The 27853-nt window shown below is 41.2% G+C and overlaps 1 protein-coding gene across 1 annotated transcript; it reads left to right on the top strand.

Moving 5' to 3' along the window:
- The first annotated feature begins 2106 nt into the window (after positions 1–2106).
- On the top strand, positions 2107–26210 carry NDUFV2 (NADH:ubiquinone oxidoreductase core subunit V2). Its single transcript, XM_004611797.3, has 8 exons — positions 2107–2457; positions 14603–14668; positions 16990–17052; positions 17140–17256; positions 20676–20844; positions 21591–21700; positions 23325–23401; positions 26051–26210. The coding sequence occupies exons 1-8, from the start codon at positions 2407–2409 to the stop codon at positions 26142–26144; spliced, it is 747 nt and encodes a 248-aa protein (XP_004611854.1). The 5' UTR covers positions 2107–2406; the 3' UTR covers positions 26145–26210.
- The last annotated feature ends 1643 nt before the right edge of the window (positions 26211–27853 follow it).

Genomic DNA, 27853 nt, shown 5'->3' with positions numbered 1-27853 from the left:
AGGGACAGAGGAATCAAACCCGGGTTGGCTGCATGCAGGCAAAAGCCCTACCCGCTGTGCTATCACTCCATCACTGTATCATTGTCATCCCGTAGTCACAGCTAATTATGACAGAGAGAATTCAGAAGGCACTCAAGATTTTGAAGATAACCATAAGAAATGAAGGACCTAATCCCAAGAACTGTTCTCCCTCTGTAATTCTTTACATGTGAGATAAAAATTCCAACAGTGTTGAACCTTCTTTACTTGGACCTCTCATTAATCATAGCAATGACCTCTCTTACTGATACAAGAATAAATACAATCAGAGATAGCCCATCCTTTTAAGAGGCCAATTTGTTGCACATGTGCAAGATTTTTTTGTTTTGTTTCGTTTTTTTGCGTCACACCCGGTGATGCACAAGGGTTACTATTGGTTTTGCACTCAGGAATTACTTCTGGTGGTGCTCAGGGGACCATATAGGATGCTGGGAATCGAACCCGGGTCAGTAACATGGAAGGCAAATGCCCTACCCGCTGTGCTATCGTTCCAACCACCATGTGCACGATTTTCAATCAACACGATTGAAATGTCTTGAATGCCTTCCATAAGCCATATACAGAACAAGTTGCTGAACCCAACACATTGGGAGGGGCAAATTTCTGCATCATCAGTGGTTACAATTTGTTAGTATAAAATACTAACTCCAGGGGCCTGGAGTAATAGCACAGAGTGTAGGGCGTTTGCCTTGCACGTGGCCGACCTGGGTTCGATTCCCAGCATCCCATATGGTCCCCTGAGCACCACCAGGAGTAATTCCTGAGTGAAAAGCCAGGAGTAACCCCTGTGCATCACCAGGTGTGACCCAAAAAGCAAAAAATAAAAAAATAAGAATAAATAAATAAAAGTGGAGGCACTGAAGGCATAGGGATAGCGCAGAGCACTGGAGTTAGGCTGTGCATGTGGGAGGCCCAGGTTCTATCCTTGGCACTGCATCAGCTCCTGAGCACCACCAGAATGAGCACTGAGTACTGAGCCACTCTGGAGTTATCCCTGAGTACTGGAGTGTGTAGCTCCCAAGTCCAACAAACAAAAACCAATATATGCAAGTGGAGGCAGGCATATGTAGGAAAAGTAATATGAGGGCTAATAATCAAAAGTGGATGCAGAATATTCAGGGATGGTGACATGGGGAATAATCTAGCATTATTGTAATCCAAAGAAGAGTATCTTCATCAGATTCAAATAATTCATACTGTATCAGTCTTTTTGTTCCAGTACAATTTAATTTGTACAGGAACAGGGTTATGTGTACGAAAGCGTTGGATATTTAGGTATTTGGGTAATTTTATAGCAAATTAATTGAAGTTAATATTGAGGACCAGAATATTTTTCCCTCTCTAGGTGAAATACCGATGCCAATTTAGGAGGAGCAAGTCAAAGTTAGAGATTAAAAGACAAGGAAGGGAAGCAAGACCTTTGGTGAGTACTCCTTGCTCACTAGCTGGCAACTTCCTGACTTGTATTCCATGATTTGTGAAATATAATTCAGAAGGAGTTGCAAGGAAATATTCTATAGTCACTAAATGAGGGATAAAAATTGTAAAGACTTTGTGCTGTTGTGAAAAATCCAGAAATTATCCACAGGCAAAGTGCAAAAGGTAGGGTGGGGAGCACAGGACAGGACTTGCCTGTCCCTGTTAGAAGGCAGTGACGGAACAGCCAGGAGCAGGGGACACGCGCTCGCAGGAAACAGCGCGGCGCACATCACCGCCGCCACGGAGCCAAACGCACCGGAGTTCCCGGAGGTGACCGAGTAAACACCCGGAAGGAAGTGGCTTTTTAAGTTTCATTATGGAACTTTCTGACATGCACCGAAGTAGCGAGAACAGGACTGAGGGCCAAGGCGCACAGGACTCGTTTCTCTCAAGCCCGCCTCGCCGGGCTACGAAGCCAATCCCCGAAACCGCCACTCCACGGCGAGAAAACAAACGGCAGGAGGCGTACACCTAAAGCGCTAGCTTATCCTGAAAAACGCCGGCCCGGGCGCCTCCGGAAAGGACGGGAACCAAGCGTTCTCGTTGGCAGCGTCACTGCACCCTCCGGAGGGTCGCGGGAACTGAACCCAGGCCGGTGTCAGCTTACCAGCACCCCGCCACGGTGCTGGGACCAGGCTGCGCACGCGCGATCCTCCTCCCCGCCGCCCCCCTCCCGCCCCCTGCTCTGGGACCGGGCTGCGCAAGCGCGGGACCGCCCACGCCTATTCCGGCCCCACAGTGCGCCGCGCCTCTCAGGGTCCGCGGGCCCCGGAAGTCCCGCCCGCCGGCGCCCAGCAGGCCCCGCGCTGCCGGGGCGCGCACGGAGTGCGTCCCGGGTTCGCGCGCACCGTCTCCAGGAGCAGCCGGAAAGGCCCGCTTCTGGCCGCCATGCTCCTGTCCGCCGCGCTCCGTGCCCGGGCTGGCCTCGCGGCCCAGTGGGTAAGGCTGCTGGCCCCGCGCCCCCCGCGCCCCGCTCCGCGTCTCGGCTGCGCCGCGCAAGGACACGGCGGCCTTGGCGGGCCTGGTGGGGGGAGGGGGGAATACCTCAGTGAAGGTCAGGCCGCCCGGCGCCCGGGGTCGGACTGGGAGAGTGCTCGGGGAGAGTGCTCGGAGGGAGAAAGTGCTCGGGGAGAGGGCGGGGGTGCTGCGGCCCCCGCGGCAGCCTGTGCGGGGCTGTCAGTGGGTGCGGCGGCTAGGAAGGAAGCCCCCAGCCAGGGGGTCCGAGGCGCGCGCCTGCGTGGCTGCCGGACTTCGGAGCGAGCCCCGGACCGGCCGCGGCTTCCGGAGCGTCTCCGACCTTGCGACCTTGGGATGTCCGTTTCCCCACTCTGTTGTGGAAAGAGAGTAGAACTTCAGTTCTGCAAGGTTCATAGTGCTCCTGTGGGTATGCCGGGCCGAGCCCCGGCTGACGGTGTGTACAAAAGCAGTGGCTAGGCATCATAGGACACAGCATTTCGCGACGACTCTTTTTTTTTTCTTTTTTGCTTTTTGGGTCACACCCGGCGATGCACAGGGGTCACTCCTGGCTCTGCACTCAGGACTTACCCCTGGCGCTGCTCAGGGGACCATATGGGATGCTGGGAATCGAACCCGGATCGGCCCCGTGCAAGGCAAACGCCCTACCCGCTATGCTATCACTCCAGCCCCTCGCGACGACTCTTTGTATGCTCCGTGTCTAATATTTGGTCTAAATGAGATAATTGAAGCCCAGGGATTAGTACAGCGGTAGGGAGGGCTCTTGCCGTGCATGTGGAAGACCCGAGTTCTGTCTGGATTCCCCTTACCGTCCCCCAAACCTCACCAGGAGTGTGTCCTGAGCAAGAGCAGGAGTAGCCCCTGAACATAGCTCCAGGGGCCCGAAACAGAAGACACCGCTGGGATGTTACTGGGGCTCCTTGCAATCCATGCCAAAAAATTTGGTTTTGTCTTACAGTGAGGCGTCAAGGGGAGGGCGTTGTTTTTGTTTGGGGGCCACATCCGGCGATGCTCAGCGGTTACTCTTGGCTTTGCACTAACGAGTCACCCCTAGTATGGGATCGCGTGCGAGCGCCCTACCTGCTGTACTATCGCCAGCCCCCAGGAAGGGGTTTTGGAGGAGCCCAGGGACCTGAATGGTACTCAGGTTAGAATGGCTTCGTTTGGATCCAGAGCACGGTGAGGTGAACGAGATCAGGCCTGTCGACCAGTAGGAAGAATTGCAAATAAGCACAGATTTGTGCTTTTATTTGAGGCCAAGTGTAAATTGACAAACAGTTCTTCCACAGTGACAGCAGTAACCAGGTCGTGGAGGAAATTTTAGTCATTTGGTGGTAGTTACTGCAAGTCTTTACCTATTTTGCAGACATTCATTTGTTGTATGTGCTCAATAAACACTGGGCTGATGAATAGGTTAATTTTCATGCACGAGTAATGTGTATGAAAAGCATAATATTGGGACTGGCAAATGAAATAAAAAATGTTAAACCCATCCATAGTTTCAACAGTCTGAACATTACCAAGATAATAATATATGCTTACCTTGCAAATGACATTTTTAATAAAAATTTGCACTGTGCCCTGTATTTTCCTCATGATATGTTTGGCCCCTTTATCAGGAAACATTTCTTTTGGGGTAGGTGGCGGTGGCAACACCTGGCAGTGCTGAGGGCTTACTGCTGGCTCTGCACTCAAGGATCATTCCTAGCAGGGCTCAGAGGACCAACGGGGTCCCAGGGATTGACTCCAGTTGGCCTCATTCAAGGCAAGTGCCTTATCCATTGTACTATTGCTCCAGCCTAGTAAACATTTTTTAATTGGTTTGTTTTATTTCAGGATCTTTCTTGGTGGTGCTGTGGAGAGGGCAAAGGGGAAGTTGCTAGTGGAGTCGATTAACCTGAGCCCTCCCATAGGTGCCTGGCTCACTTTCAATGCTGCTTACTATTCCACTGCAAGGTTGTTCTCTAACAGATAGCCAGCCAGGCCTTTTATCTAATCTTTGGCAAATATTGATAGACCAAAGAAAAAAAACAAGGAAAAGATAAGGTTGACTGGGGGAGATAGAGATGAATGGGTGCCTTCCAAGTCAGGAGGGGGTTAAGGATGAGATCCAACTAGAAAAGTTCCTATCCTCAAAGAAGCCTTAAAAGAAGGCTTTGTTTTCCAAAAAATGACCGTTTCATCTATGTTTTCCAAAAATTGACTGTTTCATTTCAATTTCTGCTTTACTAGCTTGCTGTCAATTTTTCAGCCACAAGTTTTTTTTAGTTCACCATTGCTTAAAAATATCCAGAATTTGGTACTGTTCCTTGAAGAGCTTGGAAGACCTAGAAATGCGACTTCAGGTCATTTCTGAATCTCTGCGCCTTGTTTTTCACCTTTTAAAGAGCAGTTGTTTTATTGAGTACGTATTAAGAGTTGCCCCAACATTATGATTTATGCAGATTTAAATTAGGTTTATTTCTCCCTTTTCTTCAGTGATTACTCTTGATTTCTGTCACCATTTCTGCCTTATAAAGCCAGTATATTGTAAGCTTGTAAAGGGTTATGATGTCATTTTCAAGGATTGTGTTTTCAATTTAGAATTTTTATTTGGATTTTTAATATTTTTATTTCTACTTTTTCATTCATTGATATGTCAAACATGATCATTTTGTTTGAAAATGTTCATTGTTTTTCTTGAAAGTTGTTGTTTTCCTTGTTTTTTCCCAAAAACGTTGAATTATTATGTATTTACTGGACAATGTGATCCATATGTTGTAGAGGCTCTGGGTTTTGTTTAAAGTCTTTCAAAGACTTTTGTTGTTTCAGGTAGCTAATTAAATAGAACTGAAACTGCAATCTAATTCCCTATTTGGCAGCAGCTCAGTTCTAAGTATAGGCTCATCATCCTGTCTGCCTGTTTTGATTATTCTTCAGTGCCTTCGGAGAGTTGTTTTTATAAAAATAGTTCAGAGTTTATAATAGTTACCTGTGGTTACCTGTGTTTGGGCCTGATAACTAACCAGCTAGCCTAAAAGTAGAAACTTGGTAGTCTCTTCTTTTTTGTAAAATGAAATGTTTTCCATTGCATTAAAGATTGTTAAATCTGATTTTGCGTGGTCTCAGGCTTTCTCCATTTTGGCTCAAGGACTCCTAAGGGAGTTTTCTCTTAAGTGTGTGGAGGGATACAGGAAGTGGAGAGCACAAATTCATATAAACTTTATATTGTTTTAGCAAAGAACAGCAAACTCCATGACACAATAGCACACAACGGTTAGAACTTTGCAAATTAAATGCCTGACATGGATTTCACTGGGCTAAAATCAGATGTTGGTAGGTTGGACATACTCTCTGCACACTCGAGGGACAATCTGTTTCTCTGACTCTGAACTTCTTGCAGCTGCCTTGCTTGTTAACTTAGCCTTTTGTTTTTCGAACCAGCATACACTGTAGATCAGGTGCTCCTAACACCACTCTGCTTTCATCATTTGTCACATACCCCTCTCGCTTTGCTACCTCTTCCATAATTCAAACAATCTTGGGTTCACTCTTGCATCCTGATATTAATAGAATGATATTCGCTTGCAGCTGTCTGCAACCTTAATGCTTTCCTGCTGTGTACACTAAAATGCAGCTACCCAGGATAAAGATGGCATTCTGCCTTCCACAGTCAAAACTGCACAAGGGAAAGAGAGAACAGTTTCAAGCTTGTTCATTGAGTTTCAGTATGCAGTGTACACACTACAAATTTAGCTCAGTATTTGAGGTGTGAATTCTACCTCTTCTTTCAGTAGAAGTAGTTGAACTCCCCTTGTCTTGGAGCACTGTTTAGTACCAGCCCAGTCATTATGTTGAGCAGTCAATTACAGGTGCATTGAATTCATTGATCTGATTTTCCATTAGGGAAAGACACCACTTTTTGAGTCAGGTCAGAAAGCAGATTATAACTCAGTTTTGGGAATTTGTTTTATTCAGAAATCATTCAAGATTTACTATGCGTGAGTTTTGGGAATTTGTTTTATTCAGAAATCATTCAAGATTTACTATGCGTGAGTATACTGTTTTGCTTTGGGTGGGGACAGAAAAAGTGACTTTATATGTAGGTCCTGAAAGTCATAGATACATCCTTGGACTTCACATTGGCTCCAGGCTGGGTTGGCTTTGAAGCCGTGGGAGGGCCTCCTCTCCCGCCCCCCCCAGCACCAAGCTTCTGCTCCAGCCCCCAAATAACTGACATTTTAGTTGCCTGAGTATGGGATTGTTCAGAAAGTGGGAGTGAAGAGTAAATTACTCAGAGGACAAATTGGTAAAAAAAAGACTTTGTTAAGAGGCTGGAGAGATAGTACTGCAGGTAGGGTGCTTGCCTTGCACTCAGCTGACTCAAGTTCCATCCCCTGCATAGCATATGCTCTCGCAAGCACTGCCAGGAGTAACCCCTGAGCATCACTGGGTGTGACCCAAACAACAAAAAATCTACTTAATTTCAGAATAAACAAAATAGTATTGTTTCTAAGGTGGTGTAGTTTCATGGGGGTGGAAATAGTTTGAAAATTAAGAAAAATGTCATTAAGCGGGGCTGGAGCCATAGCACAGCAGGTAGGGCGTTTGTCTTGCACACGACCGATCCGGGTTCGATTCCCAGCATCCCATATGGTCCCCTGAGCACCACCAGGAGTAATTCCTGAGTAGAGCCAGGAGTGACCCCTGTGCATCGCTGGGTGTGACCCAAAAAGCAAAAAAAAAAAAAAAAAAAGAATAATGTCATGGTATATTTAAATGTTAATCTCGGGCCTGAGCGGTGGTACAGTGGGGAGGGCGGAGGGCGTGTGCCTTGTATGCCGCCCACCCAGGTTCGGTCCTTGGCATTTCATATGGTCCCCTGAGCACTGCCACGAGTGATTTCTGAGTGCAGGCCAGGTCTAACCCCTGAGCATCACGTGTGTGACCCAAAACGCAAAAATAAATAAGAAAAAAGACTTTTTTTTAAATGTCAACCTTAGAGTACCATATAGTTCATATTGGTACATGGAGATAGAAGGAAGTTTCTTTTTATTATATTTCTTAATCTGTACTTCCAAAGACTGGTTAGAAAAGCACATTTCCTGTTCTTAAAATCATCAGCATTTTGAAGAACATAGTAGTATTGATAGTAATAGAAATTATTGGTCCTCTGGCAGAGCTACAGCTGGCAGTGGGGGGGCTGGGGGCAGGAAGGAAGCAAACCTATGGACAGCAAAATCTATGGAAGCAAACCTATGGACAGATGAGGCCTGGAGCCACATTCGCAGCCATTATTTTAAATAAATAATGTTTACCTGAGTTTTAGTTTTTGAGACTAGAAAATAAATTAGTTTAAACTCATACATTTGTGTTTTATTCTCAAGCTAAACTTGTAAAAAGCCTCTTAGTTTTGCCAGTTAATTTTGTTCTGTTTGAGGCCAGTCTCTGCAGTACTCGAGGTCACCCTGGCAATACTCAGGGAACCAGAGGTCAAACCAGGGTTTGCCATGTCTCAACCCTGACCCTATCTCTCCGGCCACTGACTGAGTGGTATGTTCTTTAACTGTATTAGTACTCCATTACTGTCCATAAAGGGAATGGCTCTTGATTGCTTCACATCAGTTTCTGTTTCTCACCAATGAGCTTTCTGATCTAGTCAGTTTTGTTCCCCGGACTGATAATGCTTGAGTGCAGAAGAATGGTGTGTGTATTTGTGTGTGGGTGGGATTGGGAGGGCATACAGCAGTTTTGGGGCCACTCCCATCTCTGTGGACAGGTGTTCCTCCTGTGGTGCTGGTGTGTGTGGGGGGGAGGGGAATGCATGCAGAGCCAGGGATTGACTCAGGGTGACTTAACCCCTGAACTATTTCTCCAGGCGCAGGAGAATGCTTTTAGGAAGTAGGGCTTGAACTGGTGATATGGCTTAGTAGAACACATGACTTGTATGAGGCTGAGTTTGATTTCTGGCACCGAATCTATCCCCCTACCCCTGTAGAACAATGAAAGATTCAGTTCCTGGGGAGTAGGGTAGAAAAATAATTTTTTTTTTTTTTTCAAATTTTACTTCTTGGGTCACTCCTGGCAATGCACAGGGGTTACTCCTGGCTCTGCACTCAGGAATCACTCCTGGTGGTGCTCAGGGGACCATATAAGATGTCGGGAATCAAACCCGGGCCAGCTGCATGCAAGGCAAACGCCCTACCTGCTGTGCTATCGCTCCAGCCCTAGGGGGGGGAAAAATTATTTATTTATTTATGTTTCTTTTTGGGTCACACCCAGCAATGCACAGGGGTCACTTCTGGCTCATGCACTCAGGAATCACCCCTGGCCGTGCTCAGGGGACCATATGGGATGCTGGGATTTGAACCCGGGTCGGCCGCGTTCAAGGCAAACGTCCTACCCGCTGTGCTATCACTCCAGCCCCGAAAAATAAAATTTTTAATTGTTGTCATTATGAGCAATTTATCTAAGAAATTATGATACAGTTTATCACCATCACATTATGATAAAAACCAAAAGCCAATAGAAAGTTGAGAGCTTACATTTAAAACATTTAAATTTAAATCTGGGCTCAGATTCCATTTCTGGGGATTGGGAGATTGCTCAAAGGGCCGGGGGCACATAGGACCTGAGTCTGATCCCCATAGAGCACGGTCCCCTGAGCACCACTGGAGAGCCTGAGGCCAGGTATTGCCAGGAGCGATGTGGGGTCCCATGGTCTTTCCAGGGAGGTCCAAAAAAACTCAGAACAACAGAGAGAATTCTTCTGTCATTATTGCCTGGCTTGGTGTGAGGTGATTGCTGTTTATTAGTCTTAGTTTCTTTATAAGAAAAGTGGAAACAATCACTAACCATGGATATTTGAGGAGTCAGAGTGAAAAGAGCTTCACTGTCATTTACAGTTACTTGAATTCAGAGAAAATGCCACATACCACTGTTTTCCTGCTTTAAATCTTCTTTCTGAAACACTGAAAACAGAATAAATGAGAATAGACGACCACTATGAATTCTGTTCATATATCAGAATCTATTCTTGTTTATTAAAAAAGGGGGGAGCAGTGAGATAGTGCATTAAGGCATTACCTTGCATGCTGCCTACCCTGGGTCAGCCCTTCAGCATGGCAGGTGATTGGAGCACTGCTGAGCGTGGCCCAAACACAGGAACAAAACCCACACAAAACAATCCAGTATGGGGCTGGACAGAGAGTGTAGTGGGTAAGGGAATTCCAGCAAGTCTAATGTGAAAGTAGATTCCAGTGAGTTTTCACGGGTGGTTCCCAACAATGCCTGTTGTCCTCTGCCCTGCCCCCCTCCCCGTTGGAATAGTGGAGGTGGCTGTTGCCCTCTGGGGGAAGAGGGGAATGTGTATGTTTTCTGTTTGCTTGAAAGTAGATGAATTTCAATGGCGGCTCTGTAGAACTGTTTTTCGGGAAAGGGGGAGGTCGGCCAAATAAGTTTTGGGACCTCAGCACTAGCCTCTAGAAACAATCCAAAGGCGCAGTAGACCTTCCTCAGCTTACTTTCCCCTGTTTCTGCTGTTTCTAGGGTCTTGTCAATCCACCCCTCTCCTCCTCCCCCCCAACCCCCACCCTCCCTTTAGGTGTCAACGTTTTAAAACAGTTTTTTGTTTTGCGTGGTGCCCTGGGCTTACTCCTGGTGTGGCCCTGAGCCATATGTGGTATTACAGTCATGAATGATTGATCAGCTTACTTCCAGCCCTTTTGCAGGCAGCTGGCAAAGGGTTGAAAAGAGAGGGGACAGCCCCTTGGCAGAGACCCTGCTGGCTGAAGTGCTTGCCTGCTTCCTGCAGTGGATTCCAGGGCTGCTGGAGGGCACTCAGGAGAGACCGGGAGGGTGACAGCAGAGTGTCTTCATTAGCTAGCCTGGGCTCACAGAGGGGAGAACAGTTTGCTTTTCCAGTTGGTTTCACCTGGCTAAGCTGTTTGTTTTTTTCCCCTTCTTTTCAGGGGGATGGGGATGTGCTACACTCATTGATGCTCAGGGGGTTATTCCTGGTTCTGCACTCAGGAATTACTTTTGGTGGTGCTACAGGGAGGAGCTGGGGTTGGAAGGGATGCCAGGTTTAGACCTAGGGTGGGACTCGTGCCAGACAAACATCCTATCCACTGTACTGTCATTCTGGCCCCCATTTTTTGTTTGTTTGTTTTTGTTTTTGTGTACTTCTGGTTGCCTCATTACTCCAAGGTGAAACTGAGTTCAGATGACTAATAGTTGTTAATTCAAGCTTTAATATGTTATTTATTACTTTATTTTAAAAGCTTATTTTAAATTTAAATGCCTGGCATGGATATTGTAATGAATATGATAGGTGAAGTTCTTTAAAGATTTTTTTTTTTTTAAAGGTAGTTTTGGCGGCTGGAGCGATAGCACAGCGGGTAGGGCATTTGCCTTGCATGAGGCCGACCCGGGTTTGATTCCCAGCATCCCGTATGGTCCACCCGAGCACCGCCAGGAGTAATTCCTGAGTTCACGAGCCAGGAGTAACACCTGTGCATCACCAGGTGTGACCCCCAAAAGAAAAAAAAAGAAGGTAGCTTAAAAATTGGTAGCAAGCTAACTTTCTAGCTAATGTATCAGTTTACCCTCATTATTTTGCTTGTCTCTTGTTTTAGAAACAAAATTATCTGAACCTTGTACTTTTTTTGAGTGGCAGAAGCACATGCTGCCATTCTCAGGGGTTATTCCTGGCTCTGTGCTCAGGAAACCCTTTTGGTTGTTCTCAGAGGACTATATGGGATGCCATGCAAGCACCTTGCTGTACGATAGCCCCAAAGAAATTGATGTTAGAAACTGAAATTGAGCCACGTATGAAGAACAGTGGCATTGACTGCCTGTGTTTTTGTTTTGTGTGTGTTACCCTCTGTACTATATCTTCAGCCCTAAAATAACATTTACTTTTGTTTTTAAACAATTTTAATTTTTGTGATTTGGGGGCCTTACCCAACTATGTTTTGTTGTTTAAATCTGACTCTGCTCAAAGATTACTTCTCGAGATCTGGGCATTATGTGTGATGCCAGGGATTGAACTGGGTTTGACCCCTGCCTTAGCCCTGTACCATCTCTTCCATGATTTATTTCTATAAAGCACACGCATCCTTCTAACCTCTAAGTAGGAATGTCTTGAGCCAGAGAAGTTGAGTCTTTTATTTCTAATAATCTGTATATACATGCCTGGTTTCCTTGAATTCTTTGTTGTTTCCTAGACTTGCTTTGTTCTACTAGAGCTTTGCTGTCATTTAAATAGGTCCGTTCAGGTGGTTAATAATAAACCTTTGTAATCTTTAGCCTTAATATCAGCTGTCACTTCTGTAATTAGTGATGAGAACCTATTGAAATCTCTGCTGCCTGGAAATAAAATCTACCTTGCATGAAAGTTGTAAGAAGTAATGTATAGAAGCTTCATGCTGGTTAATTTATTTTTAGTAAAAATAGCTAATGATGGGAACACTAGTGATAATACTAACCGGTGCCAGGCAGCACACGAAGCACTTTATATGGATATCTTTATCTAACAGCCCTTTGAACATACATATTCTTGTTATTCCAGTTTTACAAATGAGGAAATAAGGAGCTAGGTGGTTTTGTTTTGCCACGCCTGATGACTCTGGCAGCGCTCTCCTGTTGCAGTGCTCCAGGGACCATGGGATGCTGGGAATGGAAGCTGGGACTCCTGTGCAAATTATGTGCTCCAGCCCTTCAATCTGTTGCCCTATCCCTGAAGTCAGACTTTTAGCCATTTTCTGTGTTGTTTTTAGCACACAGGCTATAGAGAGAGTATTAGGTATCAGTGATGGATCCCAGTTTCCAGTAAGGATGTGGAAAATGTGGTTTTTAGAGTGATGAAATTACTCTACCTGTTTGGTATTGATTGTTTTTCACACCCACAACTATCTTTAGAAGGACAATATTTTAAAATTTGTTTGACATATAAGATGATTTGACTTGGGGAAGGGTCAGCTGGAAAACAGCTGAGCATGACCCCTGGCATGGTAGTAAGTATAAATCTCTACCTAACTCCAGATATGCTATTGTGGTAATAATGAAAGTTAAAAAGAAAAAAATTAAAAAGGAAAAACAGACAAAACTTAATGGGAATTTGGGCCAAACCTGGTAGTGCCCAGGAGCTACTCTTGGCGTGGTGCTCAGGGTCGTTCCTGGAGAGATTGGTGTGTGTGGTGGTTGTGTGGCAGCTGGTATCGGGAATTGAACCCAGGCTTCTGCATGTAAAGCATGCATCATTCTAGTTTTTTGAGCCATCTACCTGGCCTGGAAACTTAATTTTTTTAATTAAATTTTTTAAATCACCATAAGATACACAGTTACAAAATTGTTCATGATTAATTTCAGTCATAAAATGTTCTAACACTTATCCCTTCACCAGTGTACATTTCCCTCCACCATATTCCCTAGTTTCCCTCCTGTAACCCCCTCACCCGCACCCCAGCCTGTCTCTATTACATGACCTGGAAACTTTTAGTGTGTTCTTGTACACCATGCCAGTTTCGTTTAGTAAAATGCCGATTATAATGTACAAATATATTCTCATTACCCTCAACAGAAATTAATGTTTAAATTTTATTTATATGTATAATTTTTTTCTTTTGCTAATTTGATAGCAGAAATTGTAACCGGATTTTTAAATTGCATGTTTTAGTTTATAGCTGAGTTCTTTGGAACGTTAGGTTTACTCATTTCTCTTACTGGTTTATGATTTAGAATCTCTTCAGTCTATTCAGTTAACTTTGGACATAAAATATAAGATTTTAGAGTGATCAACATAATTAAAATTAGAATGGATAAACTCCCACAAGCATGATTTCTATGGCTAGGAAGACTTAGAACAAAACAAAGTTTTGTTATGAGCAGTTATGAGCAAAGTCTGCACCAACAAGTAGCTGAAAAGCCAGTAAATGGAAAATATTCGGGTTTATGAGCCTAGTAATAGTAGTTGGTAAGGCACTTGCCATTCATGTGGCCGACCAGGGCTCGATCCCTTACTCCCTATGGAGTGATCTCAGGAATAAGCTCTGTGGATATGCTCCCCACCCCCCAAAAAAGAAAGAAAATGTTGAGTTCAGAGCTTAAGAAAATAAATTGAATTCATTCCTTATTCTCAAACGAATCCTTTCTTTGTCATGAAGTCTGTGCACTCTCTCAGCATTGAATACTTTACAGTTGCTTAATAAAAATTGTTCTTTAAAAAGGTTTTTTCTGAATTAAAGTGATGGTGGAGAATGTCTCTAAATTTAAGTTCCATTTTCAGAGCTCTATGGCTGAGATTGTTCTGATAGTATATTTGGGACTTATGGCTTTATATTTAATTATCTCAGTTCAGGTTCTGGACAAGCAAATCAGGGTGATAGCTAAAACTTTGTATTAAATTCACAAATTTATGGTAAAACAATTTGGGAGATGCTGAATAAAAAGCATAGGAATGTGAACTGTCCCCTTGATATGTTTTGTCCTTTAAAAAAAATTCTTTTTCTTCAAACACAGAAATGCAAAAATACCATTACATATAAACACCATAGTTTACAGCTTTTTTTATAGCTAGAATTTTTGAGCTAATTTAGTAAAGAATTGAAAAGGGGGATATAGTTGACTCATTTGTATGAGTATATATATGACTCATTTGTACAGAATGAAAACATGTTTATGAAGGACTGCATTAAATGAAAACTGGTATGCAGCTGATTCAGACAAAAGTGAAAAGCCGTAACTTAATTGTATATTCTCTCAATGCATGCCAACAAAACTCTGTAGGACAAAAGGGTACATGATTTAGGGTAGCTGGATTCCATACTGGTTCTTCTGGTGACTTATGTATGTATTACCTTAGGTTAATAACTTTATCTATTTAAATATGTCCGTGTGTAGGGTAGTAGAGCATATCTCTTAGGGCCTTTTACATTTATAACTGATTTTCCCTGTTTTCAGTGATATTTTTTTCCCTCTGCTGGTATCCAAGTCTTCAGTCAAAGTTGAGCGCATCCACAGCACGCACTTACTCCCGAGCCACATCCCTGGTCCTTGCTTTTAAACCTTAAAATATTTCCTTAGGAGAAGTTTAAGGCATAAGGTTTACCAGTCTGTCTTAAATTTTTAGGGAAGGCACATAAGGAATTTTCATAAGTCTGCTGTGCAAAATGGAGCTGGAGGAGCCTTATTTGTGGTGAGTAATTGATTTTTTTTTCCATGCAAAAAGACTTTGGAATTTGAATAACTGTGTTGTAATCAAACTATAGTAAACACCAGTGTATTTGGCTTATGCTGGCTGTTGGCTGGAATCTAAATATAGCTTATTTAATTATGCACTGTCTTTGAAAGCATGTGTGATTTCAGCTGAACCTCAGGCCAACTCTGGGAACAAAAATTTAGATTACTCCTTGGTGAAATTACTGTGTGCTTTAACTTGATTTCTAGTTATATCTTGGGGTCTTGAAAAATCAGTCTTATTCACTCACTGAAGGTTGAGATTTGGAGCATGAGATTTGGAGAACCCCCAAATAATTATAAGTCTGAACTAATAGGTTTTGGTGGTTTAGTGAATACATTGGCAGTAGGTCTTTATAGATTTGGTTTCTGGGGTTTACCTACAGGTAGAAATTATAAATTTACTTGCTGATTTAGAAATGTAAAATAACATGACCCCTTGTTGTGGCAAGGTGCAGTTTTCTGGATTAGTTTAGTACTATTTAAAGATAATTTAATGAGGCCCTGAAAAGATAGTACAGCAGGTAGGGCACTTACCTTATACGTGACTGACCCAGGTTCAATCCCTGGTATTTCAGTCCCTGGTATTTCATGTTATTCCCCCAAGGACTACCGGGAGTAATTTCCTGAGTGCAGAGCCAAGAGTAACTACTGAGCATCACCAGGTGTGGCCACAAAACAAACCCAAGAAAGATAACTGAATGAACTTGAATCATCATTTTGAGTTTGTATATAGCTGGAGCGATAGCACAGCAGGTAGGGCATTTACTTTGCACGTGGCTGACCCGGGTTCGATTCCTCCGCCCCTCTCTGAGAGCCCTGCAAGTGACTGAGATACTGAGAGTATATTGCCTGCTCAATAGAGCCTGGCAAGCTGCCCACGGCATATTTGATATGCCAAGAACAGTAACAACAAGTCTCGCAATGGAGACGTTACTCGTGCCTACTCGAGCAAATCGATGAGCAATGGGATGACAGTGATACTATGATATAGTTTTTGAAAACGGAGGTATTTCCAGGCTATTAATAGTTGGCAATACTATTGGCAAGCAATACCTATTTTATATGTTATCCTCATTTTCTCAAAACTTACAAAATTTGGCACATAGTTGAGATCATTGTCCAAAGTTTCTGTTTTCTTTCCTCTTTTTGAAAAAGCAGAACTCTGAATTTTAACCTATTAAGAGGTTCTGTTCTGGTTCACCACACATACAAAACATTAATAAGTGTTAGCCTCAATATGACTCATTTAATTTCCTGTTGATACATGCTATTTTTTGTCATTTTTTTTTCAAGAGCCTAATTTTTCATGGAGAGAAAACAAAATTTTCTTTTGACTAGGTTCTGTTATAGAGATCTAGCTGTTGGTAAATTTGTTATATATGAGAGAGGTGTTCTAGGTTTTTTTTTTTTAACCACTCCTAAAGTAATGGCTCACTTTGACACTATCAGTACAAGGTCTTTTTAAAAATTAATATATGTGTGGTTATACTTAAAATTTTGTGTGTTAATTTTATAAGGGGCTGGAGCGATAGCACAACGGGTAGGGCATCTGTCTTGCATGTGGCCGACCGGGTTTGTTTCCTTCATCCCTGTCGAAGAGCCGGCAAGCTACCAAGAGTATCTTGCCCCCACAGCAGAGTCTGGCAAGCTGCCTGTGGCGTATTCAATATGCCAGAAACAGTAACAAGTCTAACAGTGGAGATGTTACTGGTGCCCGCTCAAGCAAACCAATGAGCAGCGCGTTGACAGTGACAATTTTATAAGGTTCCCAGTACTCAGTAATGTTTTGGTAATTACATTAGAAGATTATATTTCCTAATCAAGCTGTATAGCTCTTTTTTCTTTTTTGGTCTTAAATCTACCCGAGTTCGATTCCTTCGCCCCTCTCGGAGAGCCTGGCAAGCTACCGAGAGTATCAAGCCCGAGCGGCAGAGCCTGGCAAGCTACCCATGTGTAATTGGGTATGCCCAAAACAGTAACAATAAGTCTCTCAATGAGAGACGTTACTGGTGCCCGCTCGAACAAATTGATAAGCAACGGGGTGACAGTGACAGAAATCTACCTTAAAGGGTGATTTAATTTTTTTGAAATCTGCTAATACGATTTTTGTCAACATTCATGAAATAGTATTGTCACTCAAGTTATTTGGATTGCAATTTATCATGTTGAAATTAAAGTTTAGTTTAATCATTAGTGATAATAAAATATGCAAAGTTGCTAACATTTTGAAGGGAATATTCCTAATTTTAGAAAAAAACTTCTTTTCCTTTTGTATAGCACAGAGATACTCCTGAGAATAATGCAGATACTCCATTTGATTTCACACCAGAAAACTATAAGGTATGATTAACTGACTGTTATAATTAATTTACAAGATATTTAGTGTCCTTCGAATGTGTAAAAACAGATACTTTTTCGTTGATGTAGAGGATAGAAGCAATTGTGAAAAACTACCCAGAAGGACACAAAGCGGCAGCTCTGCTTCCAGTCCTGGATTTAGCACAGAGACAGAACGGATGGCTACCCATCTCTGCTATGAACAAGGTGCTCATTTCATTTTTGCCGTGGATTGTGGAACTTCTCATATTTAGAAATTCCTCTGGTAGTAACTTAACTAGGTTAGAATCTAAAAGTTTGAAGTTTGAAGACCTTAAACCTTGTAGTTTTGTGTTTGTATGCTGCCTCAGATTATGTTTGTGTTTTTGTTGGTTTCCTTAATAATGCAGAGAACCAAAAGTAGAATTTTCGGGGAGATGGGAGTGGGGGGTGGGAGGGTTACTGGGTTTATTGGTGGTGGAGAATGGGCACTGGTGGAGGGATGTGTTTGCGAACATTGTATGAAGGAAAAACAAGCTCGAAAATGTGTGAATCTGTATCTGAACCCTCATGGTGATTCACTAATTAAAGAATAAAAAAAAAACAAAAGTAGAATTTTGATGACATTTTGAAATCAATAGTCTACAGGAAAGATATGCACAAATCAGGTTAGTCTATTGATACAATTTACATGAGTCATCTTTTTCTTACAGTGTTTTTCATCAGTATTCTGAATTTTAGGAAAATACAACAAAATCCAGAAGCTCGTGTAGTACTTCCTTAATCTTTAAGAAGAGCATAGCAGCAGCTCTTGAAAACATTTTCTCCTTTTTGCGGGGTGTCCACACCCCACCATATCTAGGGCTCACTTGCCATTTTGCTCAGGGAACATTCCTGGCTTTACTTAGGGGACCAGATGTGGGGCTGGAGATTAAAACCCTTGTCAGCTTCGTGCAAGACAAACACACTACTCATTGTACTGTCTCTCTGGCCCATATCCCATCTCTCCATTTAAAAATTACCCATCAGGGCCTTGCTGTAAATTTGTCCAATTATTCTAGAATCTTGCACGGCAGAGCCTGGCAAGCTACCCATGGCGTATTCAATTTGCCAAAGCAGTAACAATGGTGGGCTTCATTCCCCTGACCCTGAACGTGACAGGGACGAATGGAGACGTTACTGGCGCCTGCTCAAGCAAATCAGTGAGCAGCCAGACAACAGTGATACAGTGATTCTAGTTTTAAGGCTACAACAAATGTATTTTCATCTCCAGCCCAAGTATTTGGAGAAAATTCTTCAAATTGAGAGGTACTTGCCTGATTTAATATATCACTGAGTTAAATTTAGCACAACTACTTTATCTTTCACAAGTGAGCCGTGATTAGTTATCTTTCAAGAATGTTTTCTTTAGAATCTGTGATATGAGAACGTTTAACATGTCTCTCAGCTGAAATGCCATTTAACGAGTTCTTTAAAAAAAAAAAAAAAATTCAAGGCAAGGGGCTTACCCACTGTACTATCTCTCCAGCTCCAGCCTTTTTTCAGTGTAAAATGTGGCTTGTGCATAATTTTCACAATGTTGTACATAAAGGCCAGAAAAGTGGGCTGGAGCACAGTGGACAGAGCAGATACTTACATGCAGGAGACCTAGCTTCCTTCTTAGTCCCGCATGGTGCCCCAAGCACTAAGCTGAGAGCCCTCTGAACACTCATGAGTGTGACACAGAACCCCTCCACACTAAAAGTAAAAATTAATGCAAGGCATCAAATCTTAAGGCTGTGCTTTTGGGGTGTTTTGTTTGTTTGTTTATGTGCCACACTTAGAAGTGCTCAGGGCTTACTCCTGGCTCTGCACTCAGGGATCACTCCTGATGGGGATTGGGGGATTATATGGGGTGTCAGGGATTCAACTGGGGTTGGCTGCATGCAGGGCAGTGCCCTGCCCACTGCATTATCTCTCCAGCCCCCAAAGGTCTTGCATTTTACTGTTAAAAGATCACCTGGAAAGTCGTAGGCAGGGTTATTATTGTATATGAAGCATTTCTATCAATCAGCTAAAAACCATTGTTTCTTTTTTTTTTTTTTTTGCAGCCTTTAAAATAATTTTTTTTTAAATTTATTTATTTTTAATTAGAGAATCACCGTGAGGGTACAGTTACAGATTTATACACTTCTGTGCTCACACTTCCCTCATACAAAGTTTGGGAACCCATCCCTTCACCAGTGCCCATTCTCCACCACCCGTAAACCCAGTGTCCCTCCCACCCTCCCCAATCCCATCTCCCCCCCACCCCACCCTGCCACTGTGGCAAGGCATTCCCTTCTGTTCTCTCTCTCTAATTAGCTGTTGTGGTTTGCAATAAAGGTGTTGAGTGGCCGCTGTGCTCAGTCTCTAGCCCTCATTCAGCCCGCAACTCCCTTCCCCCACATGGCCTTCGACTACAATGTAGTTGGTGATCGCTTCTCTGAGTTGACCTTTCCCCGGAACGTGAGGCCAGCCTCGAAGCCATGGAGTCAACCTCCTGGTACTTATTTCTACAGTTCTTGGGTGTTAGTCTCCCACTCTGTTATTCTATATACCATAGATGAGTGCAGTCTTTCTATGTCTGTCTCTCTCTTTCTGACTCATTTCACTCAGCATGAAACTTTTCATGCCCATCCACTTGACTACAAAATTCTTGACCTCCTTTTTTCTAACAGCTGCATAGTATTCCATTGTATAGATGTACCAAAGTTTCCTCAACCAGTCATCCGTTCTGGGGCATTCGGGTTTTTTCCAGATTCTGGCTATTGAAAAACCATTGTTTCTTAATAGACATGCTTGATCTACCTGTATGTCAAAACAAATCCTTTCTGCCCTTAATTTGAAATTGGAAAATAGTTTAAATAATCCAGCTTTTGTAAGGAATATTGCAATAGGAAATAGAAGTCATGTTTGGAATTTTTCTCAAGAGCTGGGTATGTGTGTGGGGTGCATATACATACAAGTATATAGACATGGGCCAATAGTGAACTTTGATTCTTACCCATTTTCTCTTGCCATACTGTTTGCTCACATTCCTTGGTTTTGCTTTTTTGATTACACCTACCACAACTCTGGTAGTGCTTGGTGTCACTTCTTGTGATGCATGGGTGAATGACCATGTCCAAGGTATTGAACTTGGGTATCTGCATGCAGAGCATGTACATTAGCAAGTCCTTTACTTATTATTCTGCAAGTTAGTGAAAACTAAACATAATTTATTGGGTTTTGGTGATAAAAATTTTGCCATTTAGAAATTTTAAACCACAAAATGTTGAGTTGAAATTGGATCAAAGTAGAAATACTGATATTGAAATACTTAAACGATTCAGATAAAAAGCATCTGTTTCTAGAGAAAATAGAGTAAATCTATCCCTATTGCAGAGAGAAAGAATGAGATTATAGAAGGTGGAGATAGAAGTACTGTAACCATTAGCTCTGGGGCACTGTGTGGTTTAAGTGTAAGATATCTGCAAAACTTGAAGGACTTAAAAACAGGTATGTTTTCTTGTGAAGAATTTACTTTGTTTTTACCAAATTGAAACAATATCAAAACTGTGCTTTTTGTATTATACCCAAAGCTCAATGAACAATGTGATCCATTAAAAATTTTCCTAATATTTTAGGTTGCAGAAGTATTACAAGTACCTCCAATGAGAGTGTATGAAGTAGCAACTTTTTATACAATGTATAACCGAAAACCAGTTGGAAAGTATCACATTCAGGTCTGCACTACGACACCTTGCATGCTGCGAAACTCCGACAGCATCCTGGAGGCTATTCAGAAAAAACTTGGTATGAGACACATTTGTCTTTATAACATTTTGGAAAAATAGAGCTATCTTTTTTTTTCTAGATTAAACCTAATTCTATCTAACTTTTCAACTTTTACTGTCTTATTGGCTCTTTTCTAGGAAATCTCTGTCTCACATTGTTTACCCACCCTAATTTTTCTTTTGTTTTCCTTAATTCTCAGCCTCAGAATTGACTTTTTATTTTTCTTTTTATATTTGAAAGTCTTTGCCGTCTGATTTTAGTAGGTTTAAGTATTGGTATCAATGTGAAAATAATAGTTTCATACCGTTACATAATGAACATTGAAAATGAAGTACCCTAACATTGGTTGTTTTAAGGGAGCCAGTCTATTTAAATGTTTATATGTTCCAATATAATTTTAAGTATCACTCTATTACTGTCATCCCGTTGCTCATTGATTTCCTCGAGCAGGCACCAGTAACGTCTCCATTGTGAGACTTGCTTCTTTTTTTTTGGCATATCGAATACGCCACGGGGAGCTTGCCGGGTTCTCCGAGAGGGGCGAAGGAATCGAGCCCGGGTCGCCCTCGTGCAAGGCAAATGCCCTACCCGATGTGCTATTGCTCCATCCCATAATTATAAGTAAATGTTTTAATTTAGGAAATTTCAGGTCTGAAATTTTTAAAAAATTTAACTCTGTAATGTATTGCCAGTTTTTAAATTTTCTTAAATACCACTATTAAAATAAACCTGGTTCTAACAGTGATCATTTCTGTATGTTTTAGGAATAAAGGTTGGGGAGACTACACCTGACAAACTTTTCACTCTTATAGAGGTGGAATGTTTAGGAGCCTGTGTAAATGCACCAATGGTTCAGATAAATGACAACTACTATGTGAGTGTTTCACCTCATATATAGTATAGATTGAAGTTACATGTTTTTGTATTTAAAATAATTTTGTTTCTTGCCCTGTAGTAATTTTTTTTTGTACAAATATCTGGACAGTTTGAAGGTCAGGGTGACTTATTACTAGAATAAACCTTGTGTAAAAGACGTGAGTTCAAACCCACTACTAAAATATTTTATAATGTTTAAAAAAAAGAAAAATATTCACTTTTTTTACATTTACCTCCAGGAGGTATGGTAAATTTTAAAAATTATGAAAGCTTAATAGATTACATTTAAATGTGGAAAGTAACTTTGAAGATTTTCCAGATAACATTTTGTCACATTTATTTTAGTTCTTAATACTTTCATTAATATTTATAGAAGTAAGTTCTATATAAGTGAACATTACAAAATTTTTTTCCTTTCCTTTGATTTTCAGAAATAATACTATCATAAATTTAGTGGTTTTGCTGTACAAGTATTTCTCATTTATTCAGAACAGTATTTTATATATAAACTTTTCTAGTTTTTTCTTTTTGGATTTCAGGTTATACCTGGTGGTGTCAGGGTTTACTGCTGGTGGGGCTTAGGCTACCATATGTGGTACCAGGAATTGAACCCTGGTGACTGCATGTCAGACAAGTGCCTTTTTTGCTTTAGTTTCTTTACAAGCTCTATATAAAATTTTATACTTTATATTTTATATTTACACTTGATCTATCTATATATAATCCTCTCATGTAGGTTTACAAGTGAAGAAATTGTCCAAGATTAGTAGCTAGTAAGTGTGGAATGAGAATTCAAGGCAGAACTCTTTGATTTCATATCACTGTTGTCTTTTTAGCAACAGCTAATAATGTATAGTGCATTTAGTATTATAGGCTATAGGCTAACATCAAATAATAGATATTATTCTGTTCCTGTTCTCCATATAGGAGTTATTCAATTACTGCTAATATTGTTAACTAACTTGTAAGCTTAGAGATGAATAATAAAATAGTATTGGGGATTTGTGTAGATTTTAATAGGAAGTAAATATAGCTATCATGTATTGCCAGTATATATTAAATGATTTGTTATTTGTACCTCTGGAAAAATTATTACATTAATATCATGCTTTTATTGCAGTGAAAACTAAATTTCATGTTTTACAAAAGTAAACTTGTACAACTTTTAGATACACAGTACAGTATTAGCTTTCATCACCATGCTATACATTAACCTTTTCCCCACTTTATGTCTACTTCCTTTTGGTAACAACTGATCTTTTTTCTCTTTTATTTAATATTTTTTATCAAATTCTCAGGGCATTTTAATTTTATTTTTATTTGAATCATCATGATTTACAAAACTGTTCATGATAGGTTTTCATGCATCCAGCATTCCAAAATCAATAGAGTGTCCATTCCCTTCTAACCCTTGTCTCAGAGTCCCCTACCTTTGGTCAGATCAGTTTTGTAGCCCAGTTCTCAGGATCTGCCTTTTTTTGCCATTTATCAATCTGCTCTCTGTGTCTTGAACTTAAAGGGTTTTTTGCTTAGTCTTTATTATTTATTATTTGATTCTACATATAAGTGAACTAATAATACTTGAAGTAAGTTTTATATGATGATCGTAATTTTCTTTCTAGGAGGATCTGACACCTAAGGACATTGAAGAAATTATTGATGAGCTGAAGGCTGGCAAAGTTCCAAAACCTGGGCCAAGGTATGCTTTTATTTCTGTAAAACAACTTTTAATGGCTTAATCTACATGAGTCTTTCAAGAGAAGTAAACTTTAAAATTTGATGTCCTGGACTCATAGGAGTTGATTTGTAGGCACGAAGAAACTTGTCTTCTAAAACAAAATTCTTTTTTTCATATCAGGTACTGATACTGACTTGAATATTTAGAGAGAAGGGATATTTGCTACAAATAGAAGCCTATTCCACTGTTTTAAACTTCATAGTGTTAAAAGATTGACCTCCAAATTTGTATGTATCCGTCTGATTTCTTCTTCAGGACCTTCTAGCCTTTAGACCACTAGGGACTTTCGATACCCAGGATCTCACACGTGCCAGGCTTGTGTTTAATCACTGAACTACATTTACAGACCCAATATAAATATAAGATAATTCTTACATCTTAGCCAAATGACAGCCATCTTGTCTTCCGTGTATCATTTTAACAGTTCTTTGGTTACTTTTTCCTTTTATAATTGTTATGGTCAGAAAAAGAGAAACTTGGATAAGTAATTTAGATTAATTCCTAAATATAATACGATGTGATTACTGGATTGTTTTCAGTAAGAGTGATAGGGGTGATGTTATTATGATATTGTTAAAAAATAATGTCATAGTTAACTGTGTGAATAGTTTTAAATTCAGTGTGTGTTGCAGGGGTACTAGGGTATAAGCATCATGTAATTGCATTTCAGTTTATATGAAAGAAACTGATAAGTTCACAGTTAAGCATTTTCAAATATGATAAAATGAATGTTTCAGTAATTAAAAATAGTCACTGAAATTTCGAACAGACTTTTATTCTCTACTTAATACCTGTACTTAAAAAGTAAAACTGGGGGCTGGAGAGAGCACAGCGGGTAGGGAGTTTGCCTTGCATGCGGCCAACCAGGGTTCGATTCTCAGCATCCCATATGGTCCCCTGAGCACTGCCAGGGGTAATTCCTGAGTGCAGAGCCAGGAGTGACCCCTGTGCATCACTGGGTGTGACCCAAAAAGAAAAAAAACTGAAGATGCTAAATGTTTAGTAATTGTCAGCCATCTATCAGTAAAGTGCATAAAGGCGATATTTGGGCCTGGTAATTCTAGCATAACTTCCCAGCATAAGAAATGAAGTTAGTTAGTTAGTTTGTTAAGTTAGTTCCATGGATGTATAGGATAGTGAAGCTGAAATGATAAGCAGTAATCATGATGCAGTTACAGTTAATCTTTTAAATTAACCAAAGTTGACTATAGAGACCCCTCATAGCTCAGTGCTCAAGAGTTGGCTCCTGGTGGTGCTGGAGCTAAGGATGCAGCTTCTTGCAAGCCGAGTATGTGCTCCAGCCTACTGAGTGATCTCTTTACTTCTACCCCAAAACTACTTTTCAGTTCAACTTGAATAATTTGATAGTGTCTATTCTATCCTCTAATATGTAGACTGCTTTTTTTGTGGGGGTGGAGGACGGTTTTGCCAGGGGCTGGAACCCAGAGCTTCCCTCATGCACGGTATATACTTCAGCCCTTTGAGCCATAGCAGTGACTGCTTTTTGATCATAGTGAATAAAAAAAAACCTTTAATGCAAATATCTCCACTCCTATGTGATTTGTTAGACATCCTGTCACAATGCATAGTTACTTATGTCAACATAATAGCTCAGACGATGTGTGGTGTCATTTTTGAATCCCTCAAGAAAATTGGACTTCCTAGAAACTCTCAGTAGACTTAAGGGATTAACAACAATGTAAAAGACAAAATCAGAAGGAGAAAAGAGAAACTGAACGAATGCTTCACTAGTATAGGACCAGGGTAAATGAACAAAGTCAGGGAATAGGAATGAAATTGGAGTAGGTGCTGAGGTGGCCTCCAGCAAGGGTCAGGCAGGGCAGAAGGTGAGTGACTGGAAAAGTGTGTGTGGGAGCGGAAAAAACAGGTTTCTCTGCGTCCGTGCTGCTTCTGTACACTGCCCGGTGTGACCCAAAAAGCAAAAAAAAAAAAAAAAACAAAAAAAGAATACAAACTTCTTTTAAGTTAGAAAAGTAATAAAAAATAGCAACAACAAAAATACGAGTACAGGGCCAGGGTGGTAGAGTACTTGCTTGTGCTGTGACCATGTCCCTAGTTCCATCTCTGGCACAGCAAAAAGGAAAAAACCTAAAAACTTAAGAACAACTAATTTCATCTGCACTATTCCTAAGGGGCAATGTCCAAGTCTTTCATTTCCTCAAGGAATCCAGTATCTAACTTCTTTTGGGGGAGTGGGGTGAGGCTGATTTTTTTCTTTTGGCCTCGCCTGACAGTGCTCAGGGCTTTCTTTCTTTTTTTTTTCTTTTTGCTTTTTTGGGTCACACCCGGCAATGCACAGAGGTCACTCCTGGCTCTGCACTCAGGAATCACCCCTGGCGGTGCTCAGGGGACCATATGGGATGCTGGGAATTGAACCCGGGTTGGTTGCGTGCAAGGCAAACGCCCTACCTGCTGTGCTATTGCTCCAGCCCAGTGCTCAGGGCTTTCTTCTTGCTCTGCTTAAGGATCACTCATTGGCGGACTGGGGATCTAATGGAATGCTAAGGATTTGAATCAGGATTGTCACTTTTATATGTGGTAATAATTGTCGCTTAACAGGATTTTTCTTTCTTCTTTTTTTCTTTATAGGAGCGGACGTTTCTCTTGTGAGCCAGCTGGTGGTCTGACCTCTTTGACGGAACCACCCAAAGGACCTGGTTTTGGTGTGCAAGCAGGCCTTTAATTTATATTCAACTGTAAATAAGTCTCTGAAAAAATAAAATGTGAATCACTTATCTACATAAACTTATGTTACTGTCTTATTGCGATCTCTGTACGCTTGATGATAACCTAGCACCATGTACCTGCACGTATGTATCATGTAAAATCTTCAGAATATTATTTTAATCTCTTCTGTCTGCTGTCACTGTCATCCCATTGCTCATCAGTTTGCTCGAGCGGGCACCAGTAACATCTCCATCGTGAGACTTGTTACTGTTTTTGGCATATTGAATACGCCATTGAGTAGCTTGCCAGGCTCTGCTGTACGGGCGGGACACTCTCGGTAGCTTGCCGGGCTCTCTGAGAGAGTGGAGGCTGCTAAGTATAAAGATAATAATCCATAATCTGCTGATTAGTAGATAGTCCACCCATTTTCAGTTACCAGCCCCACCCCCCGTTTCTTAAACAATGGAGGCCACACCCAGGGACCTGGGAAGTGGGAGCTACTCCTAGCCCTGCCTGACCTGGCAATGCTTGAGGGCTGCCATTTCTCAGGGTTTAGTGTGGTGACAGGGATTAAATCCAGGCCCTTGCACATGTCATGCTTGTACTCTACCACTTGACTCTTCCTCAGTCTTCCAGGTCTTTTAAACAGCACTAGGGTATTGTAAACCAATAATTCTATCAAACTTGAAGCACATTTTTCTTTTACATCTTAGCTATAGCTAAACTTGAAATAATATTTTTTTCTATAAACTTTATTATCTTTAGTTATATTGTGTGCAATATATATCATGTAGTTGTAGCATACATTTATTACTATATTTCTACCTGGTGACACGTCATGAAGATTAAATGTACAAGTAAGAGAAGTATTACCATGTTTTTTTTTTTTTTAAGGAAAATAACACTTTTACATTAGCCTTTGATAATTGGCTATTTTCTATAAATCTACAAAACCTAATGGGGAAAAATTGAAGTCTTCTGTTGTTCGAGAACTCAGTGGGTAATATAAGATAGACACCAATGCCTGTTACAACTTAGAAGATAGGCTAAAACATTTCTTTCATTAAATTTATCTCAAGAAACTTACTGTACTAATTTTGCAAGTTGAAAACATTAACATCTTTAATGGCAGGGATAAATCTAAATTAATACCACTGTTTTATTGGTCTTGCACTTATGACAGGCTTAAAAATTCACTATACTTAAAGACAGCATTATTTTATTTTATTTATTTATTTTTTGCTTTTTGGGTCACACCCAGCGATGCTCAGGGGTTACTCCTGGCTCTGCACTCAGGAATTACTCCTGGCAGTGCTGGGGGGGACCATATGGGATGCCGGGGATCAAACCCAGGTTGGCCGCGTGCAAGGCAAACACCCTACCCGCTGTGCTATCGCTCCGGCCCCAAGACAGCATTATTTTTAAGAATGTAAATGAATTTTTTTTTTGAGAAGGTGTGTCATTATCCAGTGATATGAAAGGTCAACACAATGAAAATATCTACCTTCCCATTACAGCTCTGACTTTCATCCCATAGGAGTTATTTTAATCCCTTTAAGAATTTTTTCATTTAAAATTATGGAATTTTGAAAACAGATATTCCTTTAAATTTGTTAACTACTGACTTTTGTGGAAAATAACTTACAGTTTGACATAAAAGAGGTTTTTGGGCCACGCCCCCAGGGGCTATTCTCTGATCAGTATGAGGACGAGGGGCCACTTCCT

The sequence above is a fragment of the Sorex araneus genome, chromosome 2 (genome assembly GCF_027595985.1).
Source record: "Sorex araneus isolate mSorAra2 chromosome 2, mSorAra2.pri, whole genome shotgun sequence".
Taxonomy (NCBI): domain Eukaryota; kingdom Metazoa; phylum Chordata; class Mammalia; order Eulipotyphla; family Soricidae; genus Sorex; species Sorex araneus.
The sequence above is the reverse complement of the archived record's forward strand: the minus strand, read 5'-3'. Positions and strand labels throughout refer to the sequence as shown.

What these genes read in the sequence shown, in the direction of transcription:
- NDUFV2 (XM_004611797.3), top strand. Translation starts at nt 2,407, where the DNA reads ATGCTCCTGTCCGCCGCGCTCCGTGCCCGGGCTGGCCTCGCGGCCCAG. An exon ending in CTGGCCTCGCGGCCCAGTGG is followed by an intron (nt 2,458 to 14,602) that starts GTAAGGCTGCTG and finishes TTAAATTTTTAG; the next exon opens with GGAAGGCACATAAGGAATTT. An exon ending in GGCTATTCAGAAAAAACTTG is followed by an intron (nt 20,845 to 21,590) that starts GTATGAGACACA and finishes TGTATGTTTTAG; the next exon opens with GAATAAAGGTTGGGGAGACT.